The sequence below is a fragment of the Tupaia chinensis genome, unplaced genomic scaffold (assembly GCF_000334495.1).
Source record: "Tupaia chinensis unplaced genomic scaffold, TupChi_1.0 Scaffold148350_1, whole genome shotgun sequence".
NCBI lineage: Eukaryota > Metazoa > Chordata > Mammalia > Scandentia > Tupaiidae > Tupaia > Tupaia belangeri.
Window position 1 is genome coordinate 260,000 of NW_006208201.1, and position 25,831 is coordinate 285,830.

At 36.7% G+C, this 25,831-nt stretch overlaps 1 protein-coding gene across 1 annotated transcript in view; it reads right to left on the reverse strand.

Moving 5' to 3' along the window:
• Positions 1-16,087, reverse strand: part of LOC102475543 (A disintegrin and metalloproteinase with thrombospondin motifs 6) — a 262,234-nt gene extending 246,147 nt beyond the window's left edge. Inside the window, exons 1-3 of the mRNA XM_027769061.1 lie at positions 15,512-16,087; positions 4,572-4,946; positions 1,474-1,838 (exon numbers count right to left, since the gene is read on the reverse strand). Coding sequence (XP_027624862.1) covers positions 1,474-1,838; positions 4,572-4,668 — 462 coding nt within the window. The 5' untranslated portion in view covers positions 4,669-4,946; positions 15,512-16,087. The remainder of the gene's footprint in view (positions 1-1,473; positions 1,839-4,571; positions 4,947-15,511) is intronic.
• Positions 16,088-25,831: the final 9,744 nt, after the last annotated feature.

Here is a 25,831-nt window from a genome sequence, read left to right on the forward strand (position 1 = left end):
TAGCTGACTATGGTCCGAGTCTTAGATCTGGGGGCTTGCTTGCTTTTTCACTTTCTCTATCTCTCTATGTCTCTCTCTAGTGAGCTCACATGTCCTATAGTAAATTTTAAAAATAACGATAAAATTAATTATTATTTTAAAAAAAGAAATGAAGAGGCCATCAGGTGGCATGGTGGTTGGAGGTGCTAGACTCCCATATGGCCAACTATGGTTCTAATCTCGGACCTGGCAGCTTGCTTTCTCACTATTCTTCTCTCTCTCTCTCTCTCTCTCTCTCTCTCTCTCACACACACACACACACACACACACACACACACACACATACACAAATACTGTCCTTCTCTTGTCAAATTTAAAAACAAACAAATAAATAAAGTTAAATAAAAATTACTTTTTAAAAAAAAAAAAAAAGGAAAGAAAATATGGCAATAAAATCAGGTACAATACATAACACTTGATAATCAATGACTATGTTACTGGTTTATGTATCACTATACTATACGTTTTGCCATTATTTTGGTGTGTACTCATTCTACTTATAAAAAAAGTTGACTGTAAAACAGTGTGCCATGTTACACCTGCAGCAGCCTCCTACACCTTATGCTTACCACATCTGTTGATTGTATCCTTTCCTCTTGTGCTTGACTTAATCTCACATTGTTTTTGTTTATTATGGCACCTAAGCCATAGGCTATTCTATACGGCCTAGGTGTGTAGATTTGTGTGGGTACATCCTATGATGGTCTCACAATGACGAAACTGCCTAAAGACACACTTCTCATAATGGATCCCTGTGATAACTGACTCATGACTGTACTCTTTGCTGTTTTCTCCACCTCTGTTTGACCTCACTGACCTCTTAAAATGCCCGAAGGCTTATCCTTTAGTCCTCTCCTCTATTCTACTTATACCCCCCCTTAGGTGACTTCGTATCATCTCCAGGCTTGAAATGTCATCTACAGGGACTGGAAGGTGGCCTGGTGGTTAAAGGTGCTGGATTCCCAAACCATGGCCAACCGTGGTTTGAGTCCTGGACCTAGAGGCTTGTTTTCTCACTCTCCCTTTCCCTCTCTCTCTTCCTCTGCGTGTGTCTTTCCCTGGAAATACTAAAATAATAATAATAAATAAAGCTAAATAAAATAATTGTAAAAAAAAGAAAAAAATGTCACCTACATGTATTCTATGACTCCCGAATTTATAACTGTAACTCATATCTCTCCCTCAAATTCCAGATTGGCATATTCAATGTCCTATACAAAATCTCTGGTTTAACATGCCCAACTGAATTTATAATGTACACTCTCCAAATTACTCATCCAGCAGCTTTTCCACCTTAGTTCAGCAGAAATAACAACAACAAAAATTATTACCCTCCTACTCAAACTATCTACATATACATTTAATCTGAGGAAATACATTTACATTGTGAATTTATTTTCCCATTGGAAATTAAAAAGTATAACATCTACTTACCAACCCAACACAGTTGCTTAAAGCCACTTTAGTTGTACTATGTTGATCTTGCAAATATCCTGTGTAATGACAGTTGTCTAAAAAATCATGCTTCCATTGGGGTCCATCTTTTCCCCAATATTCTACTGTAAAATGCTTGGACACGAAATCTGTATTGAGAGTCAAGTTTAGGTGAAAGTGCTTGCCATAGGCTGAAAGTTTAAAAAATAACTTAGATACTGCCTGCTGTGGATCAATAGGGTCCATACTCCGTCTTCTCCTTGAGTGTTTATCATTTTTCACAGTAAAGCTGAGAAAAGCTCCATTTTGATCAACCCTTATTGGAATAGTTAGCTGGTAGTGTTCAAGATAAGTCAGGAATTCCTCTTTGTAATCACAGGCAGAGAATCCAGAAAAAACACATGGAAGAGAGGAAATTTTAACAGAACAAAGAAGTAGCAATATAAACAACAACTATAATAGTTAAAACTATACATCACTATATATGTAGTATGGACAGAAAAATGTTATATTAAACAAAATGAAAGATAAAAGCTTAAAATCTAAAGATTAAATCCCAGTTATTTTATTCCTCAAAATAAGAACATTTTAAGATTATTTGTGAAGTACTTTTTTTCTTTTAAAATTAAACTTAAAAATATAAATTCTAGAGTGAGCTCATGGCATGGTGTTTGAGACAGCTGGATCCCACATAGCCGACAATGCAGATCAAGTCCTAGACCTGGTGGCTTGAAAAACAATGATAGGCACATGTGCATACTTGCCCAAAATCTCTCAAAAAAGGAGAAATGGAGAAGAGGGTGCCATGAGCATCCCTATGGGGAAGTACTTTCTCACTTCCCCACCTTCTCTGTCTTTCTCCAGGAAGCACAGGCAACTTCTAGCAAAAATCTAAAAAAAAAAAAAAAATCTAAGTCCTAAATTCTCCAGGAAATGTGAAAGTTTTACAATGAAATACAGAACAATAATAAGTGCATATATAAAAAAGAATTGAGTTTAGTTCAGGTAAAATCTGTTTTTAAAAGTTATACAAATGAGTTTACATAGAATTAATAGCATTGTAGAATTTTCTTTTTTAAAAATCATCTGAGGTATGTAAAATCCCCCAGCACTTTGGAAAACAGTCTGGCAGTGCCTCAAAATGTTAAACATGGAGTTACCATATAATCCAGCAATTCCACTCCCAGGTATATACACAAGAGAAATGCAAACACACATTTACATACAATGCTGTACATGAATGTTCATATAATCATTAGTCATAATAGGAAAAAAGAGAAATCATCAAAATCTCCATTAATTGATTAATAGATAAGCAAAATGTTGTATATCCATGTAATAGAATACTTTTGCAATAAAAAGAAATGTAGTAAGATTCATGGTATAACTGAGCCTTCAAAATAATTGCTTTCATAATCAAATTTCCATTATCTAATATATAAAAACATGCTAAGTAAAAAGGGCCAGTAACAAAAGATAACATTTATATAAAATATCTCCAGAATAGACCAATCTCCAGAGAGACATTTACAGGTTTAGAGGTTCTAAGGGCTGGATTTCAGGAGTGGTTTGTAGGGAATCTGAAGTAACTGCTAAGGAGTACGGGGGGATGAAAATGTTCTAAAATTGATTATGGTGATGATTGCACAATTCTGAAAATCTAAAAGTCATCGAATTGTATACTTTAAGTGGGTAAATTACATGGCATACGTAATATATCTCCATAAAGTTGTTAAAAAAATCATTGGGATAATTAAAAATTCAGAGCACTATTAAATATATTCCCTTCATTTAGACAGGATAAATGTTACCTACCCATCTGCCTTCTCAGCCATACCTTCCTTCAGCTAAGCTTACTGAAGACAAAGCTTGCCAAAAGACAAAAACTACAAAATAACTAAAGGAAACCAAATGCCTTTCCCATTGCCTCACTGTCTACACATGAAGTTTACCTACAAACATAAAACTTTCATGAATCCATAAGTGAATGGAAATAAACTGAAAGACAGTACTCATTTCACTTTTTAGAAATAATAGCTCATGGAACAGCAGTTAGCATAGTGGCTATGTAGCTGGACTCCCATGTAGTCCACCACGGTTCCTGCCCCGGACCCGGTGGTTTAAAACTCATGCCGGGCACGTGTGCGTGCGTGCCCAAGATCCCAAGAGGAGAACGGAGGAGAAGGGATTGCGGCATGGCCATCCCCCCTGGGGGGTGATTTCTCGCTTTCTGTCTCTCTGTTTCTTTCTGTCTGCCGAGTGCACACACCCCATAGCAAAAACCTCTCAAAAAAAAAAAATGAAAGAAAGAAATAATAGCTCATAATAAATGCCATGGTTTCACTGCTATAATTTGAGATTTACACTTTTTACACATAGACTTCTATACACATACATCAGTCTATAAAAACCTAGAAAATTTGGCTAATCATAACTAAAAAAAAATGATCTGTCACTTTACTTTTATGGTAGGGAAGTCCAAAAGGTATGCCTTTCAAAAAATTTTTTAAAGTTTGGACTGGTCCTTGGGAAAAAAAATATGGCATTTATTTCTGGGACCTTCTTTGTGAAGATCTTTTCTTTGATACAAAGTTCAATTCTACAGATTAAAGTGATAAGAATTAGAATCTGAAAAGTTGAACTTCTTACAACTCTCACTCTTTAACTCAGATTCTGGTTCTTAAGATTATTAAATTTAGGAAAATATTTTTCCACAAAGGGTCTATATTAGGCAGTTCTATGTCAGAACTTATCTGTTATCTTCCTCTTCCACAGCATAAAACTTTGGATTCTCATTGAACATAACCTTGCTCATAAACCTTGGCAATTAATTATTAAAGTTTAAGACTCAGAAGAAGTCTGGGTTCTGTCATAGCCAAACAAAAGTCAGTCAACTCTAAAACTGTTTTAAAACAACTGAAACACACTCTTAAAGCCCTTAGCATTTATGAAACTAGCACTGAATTGACCTCTGTAGGCCTTTATTCCTTTCGCTACATATCCCAAAGAAAGTATTTGTTCAAACTAAATATTCAGAATCTTTTCTTGTCTGGTAAGTCACAATTATTTTTTGTCAGACTCAAAAGCAGGAATCCTACCTTGAGAACTGTATGAAAGCCTGTGGTCGCTATGAAATTCCGATGAAGCCATAATGAGGCTCAAAATCCAGGTCAACGTCTTCCACAAAATTTCCATAATTTAGAAAACTAGATGACTTTTTAGAGGGCTACCTATGTGCTAGAGAGTCACTATCATACCCAAATCGAAGCATAACAATTTTATTTCTTAAAACTTGTAAATTAGTTATTATTACATCTTCCACTGTTTAACGGGCACTTTTTTCCAAAATCCCATGCTATCGTCCATATCTGGATTCATTTTTTTCAATCCAAAATGAAAAAAAAATGATGATAAAAATGTTCATAAGCAAAGTATCAAGTTGTTTAATTACCAAAGTACGGCCATTTTTTAACCTAGAAGAACAAACAAACAAAAACATTAAGTTAACTGAAAAGTATCCTGAATGGACAGATCTATACATTACTGAACTTGCCAAAAGACAAAACTACAAAATAACTTAATATAGTTAAATTAAACTATTGTTTTTTATAGTGTAAATAAACATTCACAAGATTAAACACAAATTAGAGACCTTAGTGGATAGTACGATAATGCCAGAACTAATAAAGAGAATCTAAAGGGGAATCATAATACTTATTTTAAAACTTTGAAGATAACAATGGATGGGTACACTGAGCTAACTTCTTTTTGATCAAATAAAAAGTAGACTGACTTCACAATTTAAATACTATATGTAAGTGACAAGCAGTATACAATCCCATTTCTTAATGTGCTTTTTCAGCATACTCATAGCCAAAGATTGTCATGTTGCTTTATGAGGCACTTATCATTTTATCTGACAAAGCAGATCTACAAATGATACAAGATGATATTTAACTGTCATCTGTGAACATTCAGACAGTTATCACAAACCAAACTTTTTTTTTAAAGAGAGATTTTTGCTGTAGGGCATGTGCACTTGCCTGAGAGACACAGAGAGATAGAGAGACAGAAAGCAAGAAATTACCCTCAAAGGGAATGGCCACACCACGATTCCTTCTTCTCCCCTCTCTTCTTGGGATTTTGGGCACACACGCACACACACCCAGAGTGAGTTTTAAGCAACTGGGTCCAGGACTCAAACCACAGTCAATTACATGGTAGTCCAGAGACGTAGCCATTACTCCAGCTGCTAGTCCCACAAACCAAACCTTTAAAAAGTTGAACAATATTTTCTGTGACCCTTGACTTTATCTGGAACTCTATATGATTTATAAGGCAACTATTTGAGGCAACTTCAACTCTCCAGAAGGTGACTAAAAAGAAAAGAAAATTTTAAAACTTCATTCCATTTATCAGGACAGATTCCCAGGTCTACCTTGTGCACTTTACTTATGGCTGATGACCGTGCTCAGAGTTTATAAACTCATATTTTACACAGAATACTGGCATACTTAGCTGCCTGATTTCCCAGCATATAGCGCTTTAGAAGAAAATAGCTAAGAGACTAAAAACTAGTTCATTAACAGTGACAAAAAAGGACAAAAACATAAGTGCTTTAATAAGATAAATTACTGTTAATAAGACAGGAAAATATACAAAAGATATCAGAAAGAATTTTAAGTCCCTAATATATGGGGTTATCATAGAATAAATGTTTACTACATACCTATTGATTGAAAAATAGATGGGTAAATTAATGAATAAATGTATAATGGTTAAATTAGAATTACTTTAGGCAGATAAAAGAATATTAGTTAACTGAAAAATTACTTTATGTGAAACACTTCATTCACTAGGGTGATAGAAATATTGGTTGCAACAACATATAAAACAATCACAACCATTTAGAAACCTTATGTCTGTCTCTACAAGTTATGAAACTGCTAAACCATGGAAAAACTAATTCATTAATCAAAAAACACTATTTCATATGTTTAAAATACAGTGTATAACAGTATCAGGATACAGAAAAGTATTAAGGAATACAGAAAAGATTAAGACGCAATCCTTGCCCTAGGGTAGCTCATAATCTAAATAATGATGAAAAATTCAAGGTAGTCAAACAAATGCCAGAAATAAAGTTATGAAAAAGTGTTAGAAGAGATCTGATGTGGGAGGTGACTTCTGAGTCAGAAAAGAAAGGATTAAGATAAGCTTATGAAAAAAGTATCATGTGAGATAGGTCCTGGAAAATCAATGAAAATTCACAAGTCAAATTACTGAAAGTAATCATTACAAATAGAAGACATGTATTCCATAGTCTAGGTGACAAAAAAAAAAAGGGGGAAATAGTAAATAGTAGTAGTAGAAACAGTAAATTTGATTCCTGTACAGATGATTAACAGGTAATATCTGGAAAGGTAATTTAAGGTCAGATCAAAACTAAAGAGCTTTAAATATATTTTACTTCTCTTTTTTTTTAAGTTTGCTACAGAACATGTGTGCTCGCTAGAGAGAGAGAGAAAAGCAAAATGAAAATTCTCTCTCCAGCGGAAATGGTAATGACTCAATCCCTTCTCCTCCATTCTCCTCTTATGAGTATGGACATGCGCGCACACATACCCAGCATGATTTTCAAGCTGCCAGGTCTGGAACTTGAACTAAGCAGTCAGCCACGTGGGATCTATGTGCATTAACTTTCACATAATCTACTAGCCCCATATTACTTCTTTTAATCTTTACCATAGTCTTGTGAAGTGGGTATTATTGTCCCTATGGCAGGGCAAAATCTGATGGCCCCATGTTTCTGCCTTCTGATGGACATGACCTTGAGTTATCCCCTCACTTTGAATAATTTGATTCTAACCAGTAGAATATCTCAATGATAATATCCTCGCATGATTAGATTACAAGTGATTCTGACTTCCCTCTTGCTAGCACTCTCTCTCGTTGGCTTAGATGAAACAAGTAGCCATATGAAGAGGATCACAAGAGCACTAAGAGCAGCATCTAACACCACTAGCAGTGAAACTGAGGTTCTCAGTCAAATAGTATACAAGACACTGAATTCTGTCCACTCTGAGCTTAGAAACAGACTCTTCCCCACTCAGACCTTCTGTGGAGACTCTAGCTCTTTCCAACACTTGGTAGCCCTGTGAGAAATCCTAAAGCAAAAGTCATAGCTAAGGTATACCTAGATTCCTGACCCACAGAAACTGTGAAATAATACATGTGTGTTAGATCACTACGTTTGTGGTAATATGTCACACAGCAATTGATAACTTATACAGCTGCCATCTTATAAAAAAGGTGAAGCTCACAGAGGTAAGATAGCTATAAAATAGAAGAGTCTAAATCCACACACAAGGCTATCTGGCTCTAAAGGCTGGTTTCTTTGTATTATAAAATACTCTTAGTAACTGAAATATTCAATAGTAGGTTGGCTCCATAGCCTAGTGGTTATGATAGTCAGATCCTACAGAACCATCTGCACAGTTCCAGTCCCAACCCTGGCAGCTAGAAAAACACACCAGACACATGAGTGCATGCCTCAAATCCCCCAAAAATAGAGAAATGGAGATCTTTCTGTCTCTCTGGTGAGTGGGTATGGCTTCTGATAAATTTTTTAAAATTAAATTAAAATTGGGACCAGCAGGTGGTGTGGTGGTTAAGGGTGCTGGATTCCCACATGGCCAACCACAGTTCATGTCCCAGACTAGGCAGCTTGCTTTCTCACTTTCTCTCTCTCTCTCTTTCACTCTCTCACTCTCTGGTCAAATTAAAATAAATAAGTAAATAAATAAAGTTGAATAAAATAATTATTTAAAAATTTAAATTAATTTTTTTAATTAAAAATTCAGACCAGCAGGTAGCATGGAGGTTAAGTAAGCTGGATCCCACACAGCTGACTGCACGGTTAGAGTCTCGGACATGGTGGCTTGAAAAATCACACTGGCTCATGTGCGTACCTGCTCAAAATCCCAAAAGAAGGGAGGAAAAGGGATTATAGCATAGCCATCCCCATGGGGGGGTTATTTCTCAACTCCCACCCCTTTCTCTCTCTGTCTCCAGTGAGTGCAAACACCCTGTAACAAACTAAAAACAAATAAATAAAATGAAAATTCAAATTTTTAAAAATTCAATACCAGCTGCATAGAACTGATGTCAAATTACATATTCATAAATGGCATCATTAAGTTACTGTGAACAGGATTTAGTATCTTTCCTTTTAGTATTGTTTTTTAAGTACTAGCTGATTTAGGAAGTTTTCAATAATCTGAAAATATCTCTCCCTCTCTCTCTCTCTCTCTCTCTCTTTAAGGTTTTAGCCATAGGGCATGTGTGCTCACCAAAAAAAAGGCAAGAGAATGGAAAGGCAGGAAAACTGTACATGTATACAGATGTGCCAGGCATAATCTTCAAGCCACCAGGTCCAGGGCTAGAACCATGGTCAGCCATACAGGAGTCCAACACCTTAACCACCACACTGCCTGCTGGTCCCAGTTTGTAGTCATCTTTACATACATTCATTGTTTCTTCTCAAAATCACTGCTATAATGATTTAGGCAAGACAGTGAACACTGTATTTCGAACACTATATTTTTCTAAAGAATTATTTATTTTATTTTACTTACTATGTTATTTGTAAAATTTGGCCAGAGAGAGAGAGAGAAAGTGAGAAAACAAGCCACCAGGTCCAGGACTCAAAACATAGTAGAAGTCCATGTAGGAGTCCGGTGCCTCAACCACCATGCTACCTGCTGTCCCTCAACACTATACATTTTCTCAAGTAAAAATCTACAGCGATTAAGTCATATTTAATAACAGTGATGAAAAGGATCCAGTTATTTTGGTTTCCAATCTACTTAAATATAGTCTCTACACTTCAAACCTTCCCATGAGATATTTAACTGTCATTGTTGATTCATGAACAACATATATTCTCATTGTTTTAATTTTTTTCAAATCTCTCAGGTATTTTGAATAATAATATCTGACATTAAATGAGTACCTCACATACTTTACACTGTATTAATCCTATAAAAAGGAATATATACTTAATATATGTCAGTTAATTTTTTAGTAATAGTGATAGATTTGAACTGAATCCTTCATTCTTTTTCTCCTATTTTTCTGCATTTTGAAACTAATGACAAACTTACAGCATGGTTGGTTGAGTTTAAGGAACAAATATGTTTCCCCTTTAAGAAATTTCCTGCTCTTCAGTTCTGTAACCTTTACTCTTACCCTAACACTGCCCTGTAAATGCCCAAGTTAACTAAGCCAGTAGCACTGAAGAAAAAACCTAATGGTTAACTAGTTGGGCAGAAGTAGACTAACATTTGCAGTAAAAAGGGCATTGGTGCATAGAAGAAAAAGCAGGAGCTTTTAAGTGAAACAAATCAGGGTTATACTCTTGGTTCCACCACTAAGCTATGGTATCTGGCACATGGACACTCAATAAACTTGGTTTCTTTCTCCTTTCTTACTCTACTCTTCGTCCACTTTCTTTCAAGCCTCAGTGAAGGAATTTGGAACACTAAGTAAACAAGTTGGCCAGAGCCAACTAAAATCAACACAACTAACATATCTAACCTCTCTTGGTTATCTACAATAAAAGTGAGTGGGTTAATCTACTTTCTGGCACATGCTGGGAGGTTAATCTGGGCACCATAAACAAATGTGTATAGATTCTGACTTTTCCAGATACAGTGTCCAAAGTTTAGGCACTAAAATACTCGACAACTGTCCAAATCATAATGAATTAACACTTGAAGTTGTATGGCAGCAGCATTATTACATTATGGAAAAGTACAAAGGCTTTGTGTCTTAGCATGACCCCGAATTACTTAACATCTAGAGTATAGATCTGTTTCCTCATCTTTAAAATCAGGATGATGATATCTACCTGTCTATCTATCTATCTATCGACAAAGACTTGAGAAATTAAATCAGTGCACGCATGATATAAAATGTCTGCATACTTCATTTTAAATGTTTGCCTGCTTCCTCTCATAATTGAACATCACTTTCAAAGGTCTTCCCTCCAAACAGTTTCATGCTTTCCCTTCTCTCAGAACTCTGGAATAGTTGAATAAGATGATACAGTCAACCAACTAGGTTGTATTGTCTTTGAAAACAAACAATAAAGAATTTAATCATGTCCCAGTTTGTAGTCATCTTTACATACATTCATTGTTTCTTCTCAAAATCACTGCTATAATGATTTAGGCAAGACAGTGAACACTGTATTTCGAACACTATATTTTTCTAAAGAATTATTTATTTTATTTTACTTACTATGTTATTTGTAAAATTTGGCCAGAGAGAGAGAGAGAAAGTGAGAAAACAAGCCACCAGGTCCAGGACTCAAAACATAGTAGAAGTCCATGTAGGAGTCCGGTGCCTCAACCACCATGCTACCTGCTGTCCCTCAACACTATACATTTTCTCAAGTAAAAATCTACAGCGATTAAGTCATATTTAATAACAGTGATGAAAAGGATCCAGTTATTTTGGTTTCCAATCTACTTAAATATAGTCTCTACACTTCAAACCTTCCCATGAGATATTTAACTGTCATTGTTGATTCATGAACAACATATATTCTCATTGTTTTAATTTTTTTCAAATCTCTCAGGTATTTTGAATAATAATATCTGACATTAAATGAGTACCTCACATACTTTACACTGTATTAATCCTATAAAAAGGAATATATACTTAATATATGTCAGTTAATTTTTTAGTAATAGTGATAGATTTGAACTGAATCCTTCATTCTTTTTCTCCTATTTTTCTGCATTTTGAAACTAATGACAAACTTACAGCATGGTTGGTTGAGTTTAAGGAACAAATATGTTTCCCCTTTAAGAAATTTCCTGCTCTTCAGTTCTGTAACCTTTACTCTTACCCTAACACTGCCCTGTAAATGCCCAAGTTAACTAAGCCAGTAGCACTGAAGAAAAAACCTAATGGTTAACTAGTTGGGCAGAAGTAGACTAACATTTGCAGTAAAAAGGGCATTGGTGCATAGAAGAAAAAGCAGGAGCTTTTAAGTGAAACAAATCAGGGTTATACTCTTGGTTCCACCACTAAGCTATGGTATCTGGCACATGGACACTCAATAAACTTGGTTTCTTTCTCCTTTCTTACTCTACTCTTCGTCCACTTTCTTTCAAGCCTCAGTGAAGGAATTTGGAACACTAAGTAAACAAGTTGGCCAGAGCCAACTAAAATCAACACAACTAACATATCTAACCTCTCTTGGTTATCTACAATAAAAGTGAGTGGGTTAATCTACTTTCTGGCACATGCTGGGAGGTTAATCTGGGCACCATAAACAAATGTGTATAGATTCTGACTTTTCCAGATACAGTGTCCAAAGTTTAGGCACTAAAATACTCGACAACTGTCCAAATCATAATGAATTAACACTTGAAGTTGTATGGCAGCAGCATTATTACATTATGGAAAAGTACAAAGGCTTTGTGTCTTAGCATGACCCCGAATTACTTAACATCTAGAGTATAGATCTGTTTCCTCATCTTTAAAATCAGGATGATGATATCTACCTGTCTATCTATCTATCTATCGACAAAGACTTGAGAAATTAAATCAGTGCACGCATGATATAAAATGTCTGCATACTTCATTTTAAATGTTTGCCTGCTTCCTCTCATAATTGAACATCACTTTCAAAGGTCTTCCCTCCAAACAGTTTCATGCTTTCCCTTCTCTCAGAACTCTGGAATAGTTGAATAAGATGATACAGTCAACCAACTAGGTTGTATTGTCTTTGAAAACAAACAATAAAGAATTTAATCATAACTATATTTAGTTATTATTTTAAATGTGAAAGAGAATCAAAATTTCCATTTTACTTTGATTTCACATATACTTTTTTCCCTAATACAAATGAACAAATCAGTAAATGTAATGGATCATTTACCTGTTCTAATGGATCAAAGCTACTGCACTAGCCAAGGAGAAATAAGATGAGACAACAAGCATTACAGTGATTCTCCTAGTATCCTGACCCAATTGAAGGGTATTACTTGTCTTTTCCCTCTATCATCTTTACTTCCCACTCGGGCGATCTGAAATAGCCAAGGTAATAATTTCCTCTCATGAACTATTATTATGGAGCTAAAGAACAGGTACAACACATCCTTCTCAACTTCTTTTATCCATCTTAACTTTGGTTATTTATTTGAAGGCTGATTTAGTCTCCATGGCAGAAGCAACAAACCATGGTCCCATCAAGTATTTAATTTTCATACAAAAATTAACTTCTCTGAGGCTGGCAGGTAGTTTGGTGGTTGAGTTGCTGGACTCCCATATGGCTGATTGTGGTATGAGTCCCAGTTCTGGTGGCTTGCTTTTCCACTTTCTCTCTCTCGTCAAATTAAATAATAATAATTTTTTTTTAAATTAACTTCTTGGGGCCAGCAGGTAGTGTAGTGGTTAAGGCATTGGACTCCCACATGGCCAACCATGGGTTGAGTCCTGGACCCAGTGGCTTGAAACTCACACTGGGTGCATTTGCAAGCATGTCCAAAATCCAGGAAGAGAATGAAGGATTGTGGCATGGCCATCCCTCCTAGTGGGGTGATTTCTTTCTCTGACTCTGTTTTTCCAACAAGTGCATGTGCCTGAAAAATAGCAAAAAAAAAACAAAAAATCTCTCTTAAAAAAAATTAACTTCTCATTTCATTTCCCACTATTCTCTCAGATAATATTGTCACCTGCCACATGCTAAGAACTCAACTAAGCTCGAAGTATAAAGGTTCCAGATACAGATACACTTTGTGAGACTGGTTTCTAAGAAAAGGTATCATTCAGCACATAAATTACTCAAAATTTATCAGAAGAGCAAATGAGGAGCCAGCAGGTGGTATGGTGGTTAAGGTTTTGGACTCCCTCATGGCTGAACACATTTCAAGTCCCAGACCTGGTAGTTTGCTTTCTCTCTCTCTCTCTCTCTGGTCAGTGCATGTGTCCTAAAACAAATTAGAAATAGTAATCATAATAAATTAAATTTTAAATAATTTCTTAAAAAAAAAAACAAATTAGCCAAAAGCAAAAACATAATTTCCCAAAATCAAAGTTACATAGAGTCTCAAAGTTTTTTTCAGATCATAGGGTAAATTTTATGTTAACTGTATTACAACTTCTTTCCTGAAAAACAGAAACACCTTTCTGTTGAGATTGTCTCAAATGTTGATAATCAATAATGTCTTTTGATACAATCAAGAAAAAAATCTGTGCTAACCCTCACAATATTCCAAATATACTATTAACTCTCTTTATTAAGATAGCTCTCTTCATTCTCTCACTAGGCCACTAACTCTAGTTTAGTAAAAATACCCTTACTAAACTACTATTAGCTACTAGCAGTTGCTAAGGAAATGAAGAAGTAGTAGGAGAAGACAAAGTAGAAATTAATCTTACAGGTATTGTACCAGACATGAAAAGTATTACAATATTTCAGGTCTTGAGGTCTGAGACTTTTTCCTCCTGGATATCTCAGAAATATTAATACCGCTACACAGATTTCATTTGCTGCCATTTGTAACAAATGAATGAATTTGTTTGAAATCAACTTATTTGCATCTACATGCTTTTCTTCAAAAATTCAAAACTCCAAAGATCACATGTTAGCACTAAATTAATATAAACCAGACTGCAGCTACCACTTTGGTGAAACATAGGAAAACAGATACCTCCAAAATTAATTTTCTTAATTTCCTTCAACTACACCAGTTTTATGTTACATTTCATTCCCTATCATGAATTCTGAGAACTGTCATCCCCACATCTAAAGTTTCACTCTAATCAACATAAACTGAAGAAAAGAAAAGCACGGTAGTCAAACACACATACACAAATGAACATAAAAGAAATGTTGAAAAATCACACTCTAGTGTCTTTTTTTTTTAAAGTTCCAAGCAATGGTTTAGTTTCCCCTCCCCCCTCCCGCTCTGCACACCCTCAGAGCCCCCTCCCCCGCCCCATTTCACTTCGCCCAGACAGAGGGTAACAGTCTGAGCTGCCCTGGTTGAGTTGATCCTAAAGTTAACATTCAGCAGCCCATTTCCAGACAGCAGCGCTAAATCTATTTGGATAAAACGCGTGTGACCCAGACAGTTGGCATTTGGCCCAAACGCGTTGCACCGGCAGCTCAAATAAAAACAAGAGTAAGAAACTCACTCTCTTGTTCCCTCTCAGTGCGCTCTCTCACTCTCTCGCTCACTTTGCCTTTAGTACAACAAGGAAAGAAATGATCAAAGACAGGAATTATAGCACACATTATCAAATAGAGGCTTTCCAATATCCCCTCCAGCACCCTTCACTCTCCCTCCCAAATCCCTGAACTTTAGTCCCATACACCACATATACAGACATACCCCGATAAACAAGGCTCCGGAGAGTTACGAGTCTAGCACGTCCCAAGTGGCCAAAAGTAAATCAAAAACACACGCTTCCATCTCTTTGATTAGCTTATTAAGAGCTTAACATATCCTAGAGCATCAGGGCTACAACTAGCACGTTAATGCTACCCAAGAGAGCCCAGGCATAAAATATGCACTTGTTTGAATACTTAAGACACTGACACGAAACTATAAAATGCAGAAGCTTTTCTTCAAGAAAATTGGAAATCGATTTAAAATACACGCATATTACTTTCTCAATTACTGTTTGGTGATTAGTTTAAACACACACACACACACACCAATCATAATTACAAAACATGTATATCCATATAATAAACGTAATTTTTGCATCATAAAATACTTGCAAGTCCTAGAATTCTACAACCCCCTACTAGTCTGGAGTTAAGATTTCTATCTATAAAATGAGTTCATTCAAGCTCACTCATTGCCATAAAACACACACACACACACACACACACAGAGAGAGAGAGAGAGAGAGAGAGAGGTTTTCTAAGCTTATTCGGAAGACAAGCAAAGCACAAGGGTTTTTTTTTATATTTAAAAAAAGGTCTCATTGAATATTATGAAGTCTTCCTTACCGTTTTCATCTTCAAATTCTGATAAAATAAGTTTCAAACAATAGAGATTGCACTGGACGACTCACGTACTCCCTCTCCTTTCTAACTTTTTTTTGCCCCTCCAACCCCCCCGCCTTTGCAAAGCCACACCAGCCAGTTATTCTGCAGCCAGAATAAAACCCTATAGTCTGTCTAACCCTGGCTTTAGAGAACGGATTTTCCGACTTGGCAGAAAAAGAGATGCCTTCAATACATCCAGGCTATCACCCTGAGATGCTGCCTTTGCTAGCCCCCTTTCTCTCCCCACACTCCCCACCAGAGGGAAAAAAAAAAGGAAAAAAAAAAGAAAGAAAGAAAGAAAGGAAGGAAGGGAAAAAAAAAAAAAAAGACTTATTGGGGGTGGAAGTGGTGCCCTCTTCCTGGACAGCTTAGTGCCTTTGCTATGCAAATAACATGTGCAGAGCATCAAAAGGTATCAGGAGAAAAGAAGACAAGAGGAGCAGGAAGGGCAGCAAAGTTTTGTTGAAGTAGCCCTAGATCTCACTACCGGCCCCCGGCCAACTTGAATTGCAGCAGGAGAAAATTTTGGCAGCTTTTCCTCGGAGGCAGAGCACACTGACGTCAGTCTGCAGATGTGCCTGGGCTGCGTCGGGTGCGCATGTGTCCTGGGTCGTCACGTGGAGGGGGAGGGGAAGTGGAGGTACAATCAGGGTAACCAACTACCAGCCATTCAGAAGGGCTTAGACAATGTCAACTTTTCCACCCTGTGAATGAGAGAAATTCTGGCCCCTCTAACCTCTCTGCCCTAACCCACTCTACCTCTTTTCTTCCTATTCTAACCTCTTTTAGAAATGCTAACCTGGTTTGTTATTAGTTGTTTCTTGGAAAAAGGAAGGGGGTGGGGTGGGGAGAGGATGAATGACTTTAGATGGTCTAACGTCACTATTAAGATCTCCAGTATTATTCTCCGGGTATTGTTTTGAAGTTTACACAATAAAAAAAAATGTTAAAAAGTTGCACAAAAAGAGTGCCTTTGAGGAAACTTATAGCAAATTTTATTTCAGTGGAGCAGGCAGATTTCAAGATGCGGTAGCTGCATGTGTACAGAACGTCTGTGTGTTTTATGAATACTTCAACAAGTAAGGCTACCACCAAAAGGGAGAGTAAACCAAGACCAGCACATTTTCCATCTGATTATCGACTTCAGGTTATGTGGGGCTTTAAAAAAAAAAAAAAAAGTGGGGGAGGAGGGAGCGGGGGAAGAGAGAAGCTTGCATTATTTCCAGATGAGGGTGAGACTGGATGGTGTTTAAAGTGCAACCGGGGAAAGCTACAAGTGCAGTGTATTTTTTTAAGGCGGTACATTGAATGAAACTTCAATGACTGCCCAAATGAAAATAAACCCGAAGCCAGATCACCCCCACCCTCGAAAATAAAGGGGGGGGGGGACATAGGAACCCTGCTGCGATCTCAAGATAAACAAACAAAACCTCAAAACTGGTTCTTCAAGCTTCCCAATCCCACCTTCCAACCCTCCTCCCCGCCCCCATACACACCAGCTGCCAGTCCAAACTTTAAGGATAAAATACCACTACAATATAGCACTTTCACTTTCATTTGCTGGGAGAAAGCCACTGGTATTAAACTGCGGAGAAAATACCCGAAATGTTTTCCATGTCCTAAGCAAGCAAACAAAGTCAGGCACACAAATCGGAAACAGGGAAAAAATGTGAAAATAGCTAAGGACAAATGTTGCCTTTCAGCGGTGTAATCTGCTGCATCATTTATCTGTCTCTACCCTTGAGTGCGTGGTAGGGAGCTGTTTAAAAGTTTCCGAGGTTGGGGAGGGGGGGATTGACGCCTCGAAATTCCAGGGCTTAGTTAATGCCAAGTCAATTTCCGATGGCCAGAACGAGAAAGGAGAATTGGACCGTAGGGAAGTGGGTAGGGAGGAGGACTTTTTTGAATACCGCTCTTAAATTTCAAGCTTCTGCTAACATTATTGCCCATTTTATTTTTTTTTTCTTCCTACGCCGGAGGTAGTAGGTGTAATTCTTCTGGTGAATCCATGAATAGTTGGCCGAAAGAAGGCATGAATCAGACTGAGAACGTCCAAGAATACAATTATTTCAATTCTTCCTCAAGGGCTGAAAGAGGAAAGCATCTATCCACAAAGTCAATAGTCTTCATCTTGACCTTAATCAATAGTTATTTGGCTAAATGTCATTCAAAACCTAGAAAAATGTCCTGTGGTTGGCATTGACAATTTTAAATAAAGATGATTTTATATGGATACACACACACACACATCACAGACTTACATGAGGTGGGGAACCCCAAAGAAATCATTGTAAACCCCCAAAATAAGAGTGGGCACTGAGCTGTTTTTGCATGAAATGGTCATTTAAATCATTATTCCTTCATTTTTCAGGAACTGGTAGTAGACAGGTACCGCCAGAACAGAAAAAATAAAGTTAAGGTGTAAAAGTTATCTATAAAAGCCATCTGAACTAAGATAAACTGCCCTAAGAAATAGCAGCATTGTGAAAGACCTCATTTCAGTGAGAAGACTGTTGGCTAATTGCTTATTCAAAGAGTGCCATCCTGTGTCTAAACAGAGTAATGAAAAAATTTTCTACAGATTCTTTGTCTCCTCCAAAGGATTAAAAACATTGTAAGGGTAAAATATTAGCATTAGTAATGGAGAAAATACCTAGGAATAAATCTAACCAATAAGTGAAAGACCTCTACAAAGAAAATTACATAAAAACAGAAAAAATAAACAGTAAGTGTTGTTAAAAAATGGGAAGGCATCTCAAGCTCCTGGATTACAAGAATTAATATAATCAAAATGTCAATTCTACCCTACTTAATTTACAAATTAAATGCAATTCTGATCAAATTACCAGAGATACTCTTCAGAGAAATAGGAAAGGCAGTCATAAAATTTGTCTGGAGTTATAAAAAGTTATACTATACAAAAAGAATTAAGTGGGAGGCATCTCACTTCCTGACTTCAAAATATTAAAGCTATGATACTCAGAACAGGCAGGTAGACCAATGGAACAGAATAGAGAACCGAGAAATAAACCCAAAACATACTGCCAACTGACTTTTGACAAAGGACATAAGACAATCCAATGAAGAAAATCCTCTTCAGCAAATGGTGCTGGGAAAACTGCAGAAAAATCCACCTGTGGGAACCAGCGGTTAGCATAATGGCTACATTGGTGGACTCCCATGTGGTCAACCACAGTTCGCGTCCTGGACACGGTGGCTTAAAACTCACGCCGGGCGCGTGTGCATGCATGCCCAAAATCCTGAGAGGAGAATTGAGGAGAAGGGATTGCGGCGTGACCAACCCCCCTGGGGGGTGATTTCTCGCTTTCTGTCTCTATGTCTCTCTCTGTCTGTCTGGCAAGCGCACACGCCCTATAGCAAAAACCTCTCCAAAAAGAAAAAAGAAATATCCACCTGCAGAAAAATGAAACCAGACCCATATCTCTCACCATTAACAAAAATCAACTCAAAATGGATCAAAGATTTCAAAGCAAAACTTCAAACTATAAGACTACTGGAGGAAAACACAGGGGAAACTTTAGAAGATATTGAAGTAGGCAAAGATCTCTTAAATAAAACAACTAAAGCACAGGCAGTCATCCTAAAAATAGACAAGTGGGATCATATCAGGCCACAAAGCTTCTGTGCAGCAAAGTAGACAATAAGTAGAAGTGAAGGGACAATGCTCAGAATGGGAGAAAATATTTGCAAACTATGCTTCAGGTAAAAACTTTAACTAGAATATATAGGGAACTCAAGCTACTTAACCCCCCCAAAAAAAAAAATTTAAAAAAATATTTAAAAAATGGGCCAATGCACTAAACAGGCAACTCTCCAAGGAAGAATAGCCAAAATACATGAAAAAATGCTCAACATAAGAGAAATGCAAATCAAAACCACAATGAAATATCACTTTAGAAAAAGGAAATGGTGAAGTGTCAGTTTAACTTTATATATATGCATAAATGTGTGTGTGTGTATAAACATTTTAAAGGCATCATTTTAACATATGTGAAAGCATATCATTTCACTTATATCTCTATTATTTGTTTCATCCTACCAGATTATTTTGAAGTGAATCTGAAATATCATTTCACTGTATCTATTAAGTAATCCCCTATATTTCTGTAAGAACTATAAGAATAAATAACCATTACTATACCACTATTATGTTTAAAACATTAATAACTTCTCCATGTCATAAAATAACAGTACTGAGATTTCTCAAATACATAAAAAGTCTTCCCCAAAAAAGGGAGAAAAAGCCTCTTTTTATTGAAATTAGAGTCTATACATTGCATTGAGTTGACCTTAAGGTTTTTGCCATAGGGTATGGGCACCTGCAAGAGAGAGACAGTGAGAGGGAAGTGAGAAATCATCCCCCCTCCAGGGGGATAACCGTGCTGCAGTCCCTTCTCTATTCACCTCTTGGGACTTTGGGCACACATGCACACAAGCCCCATGTGATTCTAAAGCTGCCAGTTCTGGGACTCAGACTGCCATAGGCCATATGAGAGTTTAGCACCCCAACCACCATGCCACCTGCTGGTTCCTTAACTTTTTTTTTAAGAGAGATTTTTGCTGTAGGGCCCGTGTACTCACAAGAGAGAAGAGAAAGACAGAGACAGAAAGCAAGAAATGCCCCCCACCCCCCAGGGGATGGTCACACCACAATCCCTTCTTCTCAGGTCACCTCTCAGGATATTGGGCACACATGCATACACGCCTGGCATGAGTTTCAAGCCACTGGGTCTGGGACTCAAACCATGGCCGGGCATGTGGAAATCCAGCAACATAACCACTATGCCATCTGCTTGTCACTTAAGTAAACTTTTCATCAAATAGAATATTTATACAGAAAAGTCCATAAATAAGCACAGAGTTTAATGGTAAGTGTTGAGTATAATGAATATTCACAAATTGACTTGTCCATATAAACACTACCCTCATCTCGTTCTCTCTTTCTTTTTTAAAATTTTTTAGGCTTGTAACATAGGGTGCGTGCACTCAGAGGAGAGAGAAAGAGAGAGAGAAAGTGAGAAATTCCAATATTTTCATACAATATGTTTAATTCTTTCAAAGAGGTGGGATTTGAATTTGCTATACTGAATATACTTATTTTCTAATCTTTTAAAAAACTATGTAAGATTTCTTAAATAAGTGCAAAGACTTAAAGCATAAAGGAAAATATTAATGAGTTTTCCTTTATTAAGTGAAATTTAAGAAACTATTAAAAAGCAAAAACTAGGGCCCAGCAGACGGCATAGTGGTTACATCACTAGACACCCACATGGCTGACTGGGATTCAAGTCCGGACCAGGTGACTTGAAATTCATGCAGGCATATGTGCATGCATGCCCAAGATCCCACAAGGAGAATGGAAAAGAAAGGACTGTGGCACGCCCATCTCCCTGTGGGGTGATTTCTCACTTTCCCTCTCACTGTATGTGTGTGTGTGTGTCTCTCTCTCTCCAGTGAGCACATGCACCCTAAGGGAAAAACTTCTAATAAATAAAAACTAAAATATATAAATCAGAGATTAAGAGAAAATTTTTCAACACAGGTAATTGAAACACAATAAATTCTAGCTATTTAAAGAACTCTTACAAATCTATAAGAGACAGGCCAAAAATAAAATGGAAAATAGTATAAATAACTAAGACAAGCTAATAAGGATAACAAGCTAATGACTAGTAAATAAATAATGAAATGTTAAACTTCACCAGCAATCAGGGAAATATAAATGCTTCTCTTTCATTGGAATGGTAAAAATGTTAAAATTTCATAATATCAAATATTTGGAAAGATTCGGAGAACTGAACATCTGCTATGATTTAGATAATGGTTTGTCTCCCAAGGTTTCATGTGTCATATTGTAATTTGGTCCCTAATGTAATGGCATTGGAAGGTGGCGAGACCTTTTAAGAAGACCCACTATCTGGGACCAGCAGTTGGTGTAATGGCTCCCATGTAGTCAACTGCGGTTTGAGTCCAGGCTCCAGTGGCTTAAACTCATGCCAGGCGCATGTGTATGTATGCCCAAGATCCCGAGAGGAGAATGGAGCAGAGATTGTGGTGTGGCCATCCCCCCTGGGAGGTGATTTCTCACTTTCTGGTTCTCTGTCTCTCTCAGTCTTTCTGGTGAGCGCACACGCCCTATAGCAAAAACCCCCCCCAAAAAAAAAAAAAAAAAATCACCTAGTCACAGGTATTTCTGTTTAGCTGCACAACAATAAACAAAGACAACATCTATATACATTTGAGAGAAGCATAAATTAAGTGCAAACACCGCAGAGAGCAATTTGGAAGTACCTAAAAAAAAGAAAAATGTGTATAGTCTTTGACCCAGCAATTCCACTTTTAAGTATAAACCTTAAGACATTCTCATATATGACAAATTTTTATTAACATGACAACATTATTTGTAGCAGTGAATAAAGCAATCTGAATGATTATCGATAGAAAAATAATAAATTGTAATATATTCCTACAGTAGAATATTTTATAGTAGTTAATGGAATGTACTAAATCCCTATATGTCAACAAGGATAAAACATTTAGTTGAAACATTACAATAAGATATATTATGATACAAATTGGAACTAGAATCATTTACATACATGCTTAATAGCAACCCAAATATATATCTTAAATGTACAAAAATATGAAGAAGAATATATATTATCTTGAACATCTGGGGGAGACAAAGAAGATAATACAATTAAAGAGAGTTACAAAGTGGGCATCATCTAAATCTGTAAACTTGTGAAAAACAAAACCTCTGAATCATTACTGTAAAATATTAACAACTTCTAATTTAGTGAGTTGGATGTTCATGTGAATATATTGCTTTAGTGTCTGTATAGCTGAAATAATGTATAATTTTTTTTAAAAAAGGAGAAAAAGTTGAGGTCAGCAGGTGGCATGGTAATTGAGGCACTGGACTTCCCATAGCCAACTGTGGTTTGAGTCTTGGACCTGGTGATTTATTTTCTCACTTTCTCTCTCTCCCTCTTTATCTCACTCTCTCTCTCTTTGTTCCTCTCTGGTGAGTGTACATGTCCAATAGCAAATTAATAATAGTAATAATAGTAAATAAAATAAAATAAATAATTCTTTTTAAAAAGGAGAAAAGGAAAGATTACTGTTATTTACTATTATAATTCATCTGCCTAAGATACGACATCCTTTAATGATCAAGGATCTCAGCAAAATCGGCATAGAAGGGTCATTTCTCAACACAATAAAAACTATCTATGAAAAACCCATAGTGAAGACCATCCTGAATGGAGAAAAGCTGAAAGCTTTTCCACTAAAAATGGGTATAAGACAAGGATGCCCACTTTCTCCACTCCTTTTCAATATAGTACTGGAAGTCCTCGCCAACGCAATCAGAAAAGAGAAAAAAATAAAAAGCATTGAAATAGGAAAAGAAGAGGTGAAACTCTATTTGCAGATGACATGATAATATACATAGAAGACCCAATGGTTTCCATGAAAAAATTCCTGGAAATAATACATGAATACAGTAAAGTTGCAGGATACAAAATCGACATACAGAAATCTATAACATTCTTATATACGAACAACAGGCAGACTGAGATGGAACTGAAAAAAGTAATTCCATTTACCACAGCCACAAAAAGTATAAGATACTTAGGAATAAATCAAACTAAGAAAGTCAAAGACCTCCGCAAGAAAAACTATGAGAAGCTAAAAAAAGAAATTGAAAATGACACAAAAAAGTAGAAGGACATCCCATGTTCCTGGAATGGAAGAATTAATATAATCAAAATGGAAGTCTACCAAATTAATCTACATATTTAATGCAATCCCAATCAAAGTACCAGACACATTCTTCACAGATCTAGAAAAGACAATCATAAAATTTGTCTGGCATCATAAAAGACCCTGTATTGGCAAAGTAATCCTGCACAAGAAGAGTGGAGTGGGCGGCATCTCACTTCTAGACCCAAAAATATACTACAAAGCTGTGGTAATCAAAACAGCATGGTACTGGCATGAAAACAGACAGGTAGACCAATGCAATAAAATAGAGTCCCCAGAAATACATTTCCAAACATACAGTCAACTGATTTTTTACAAGGGGTGACAGTCAATCCAGTGGGAAAAGGGAAACCTCTTGAACAAACGGTGCTGGAAAAACTGTTTTTCCACCTGCAGAAAGATGAATCTGAACCCCTACTTCTCACCATTGACAAAAATCAACTCAAGATGGATCAAAGATCTAAACCTAAGACCTCAAACTATAAAACTGTTCCTGGAAAACACTGGGTAAACTCTGGAAGACATTAGGGTAGGCAAATAATTTTTAAATAACACCCTGAAAGCACAGTTGATAATCCCCAAAATAGACAAGTGGGATTACATCAGACTAAGAAGTTTTTGCATGGCAAAGGACTCAGTAATTGGTGTGAATCAACAGTCCTCAGAATGGGAAAATATTTTTATAAACTATGCATCAGATAAGGGACTGATAACCAGAATACACAAGGAACTCAAGCAGCTGTTCTAAAAAAAGATGATCAACTCTATTAAAAGATGAGAGAATTAGTTGAGAAAACCACTAAGGATGACATTTGAATAGCCAAAAGGTATATGAAAAAATGTTCAACATTCATCATTGTAATGAAAATGCAGGTAAAAACAACCTAACCCCAGTCAGAATGCCTAAGATTTAAAAAAAAAAAGATAAGTGCTGACGGGGGGTGTGGTGAAAGGGAACTCTCTTACACTGCTGGTGGGAATGTAAAGTGGTCCAAACTGTGTAGAACAATTTGGAGATTCCTCAAAAATCTGCAAATAGAACTACCATATGATCCAGCAATCCCACTCCTTAGTATCTACCCAAAGGACAGAAGAATTATTTTTTTTTTTTGAGATGTTTTTGCTATAGGGCACATGTGCTCACGAGAAAGACAGAGAGAGACAGAGAGACAGAAAGCGAGAAATCACTCCTCCCCGGGGAGGGGGGGCGCAGGCCAAGCCACAATCCCTTCTCCTCCCTTCTTCTCTTGGGATCTTTGCCATGCATGCACATGTACCCGGCCTGAGTTTAAGCCACTGGGTCCAGGACTCAAACTGCAGTTGACTACATGGGAGTTGAGTGACATAGCCATTAAGCAAACTGCTGGTCCCCAGAAAAATTCTTAATCAGAAAAGTGCTTGCACATCGATGTGTGTTGCAGCATTATTCACACTTGCTAAGATGTGGAACCAACCCAAATGACCATGAACTGATGAATGGATTGAAAAACTGTGTACATATATTTTATGGAATACTATTCAGCCATAAAAAACAACAAGACCTTGGCTTTTGACAGAAAGTGGATGAATATGGAAGATTTACTGCTGAGGGAAGCAAGCCAGGCTATGAAGAAGAGTCAAAGTATGTCCCCACTTAATATATACAGAGTGTCTGCACTCTATGATTGATACCATTAAACATCTAAACATCTGGATAGTCTGTATCCCAGGAGGTGAAGAGACTAAAAAGGGCATTGGTAATCTATTCCATGAAATCCTAGAAGAAAACTTTCCAAACTTAGAGAGCCATTCAAAGATCCAGTCCCAAGAAACACAAGGACCCCAAATAGAATCAACCCAAGATCTCCAAGGCACATCATAGCTAGAGTGACCAAAACCACAGACAGAGACAAGATATTAAAATTGGTAAGAGAGAAACTCAAGTTACCTACAAAGGATATCCCATCAGGCTAACAGCAGATCTCTCATCACAAACAATATGAGCAAGGAGAGAATAGGAAAACATATTCAAAGTGTTAAGGGAAAAACAATTTCAACCTAGAATACTGTACCTGGCAAGATTATCCTTCACATGGGAAGAAAATTCAAGAACATTCTTAGATAAACAAAACCTGAAAGAATCTACCAACACCAGATCAGCTCTCCAAGAAGTTTTGAAGGGAGTGCTATACGAGGAAAACTAAATACAGACATACAGAAATAGGAGTTCAGTAACAACTAAGAAAATGGCCAACCTAGTGGTAGGGACAAATCTGGAGTTGAATGTTATGTTCCAGAATTTAAATGGGAAGATTGGACCACAACAGAAGATAAAGTACATGAGACTGAACTTGTGAAATAGAATCTTATGACTTTTGTCTAAAATATTACTAATTTTCTTCTATGCTTTGTTTTCCAGATTTAAGGATTTTTGTCTTGCCTTGAGCTGCCGATAGGTCCATGTATCTACTATTTGAACAGAATTCTTTTTTTTTTTTTTTTTTGTTTTACGGT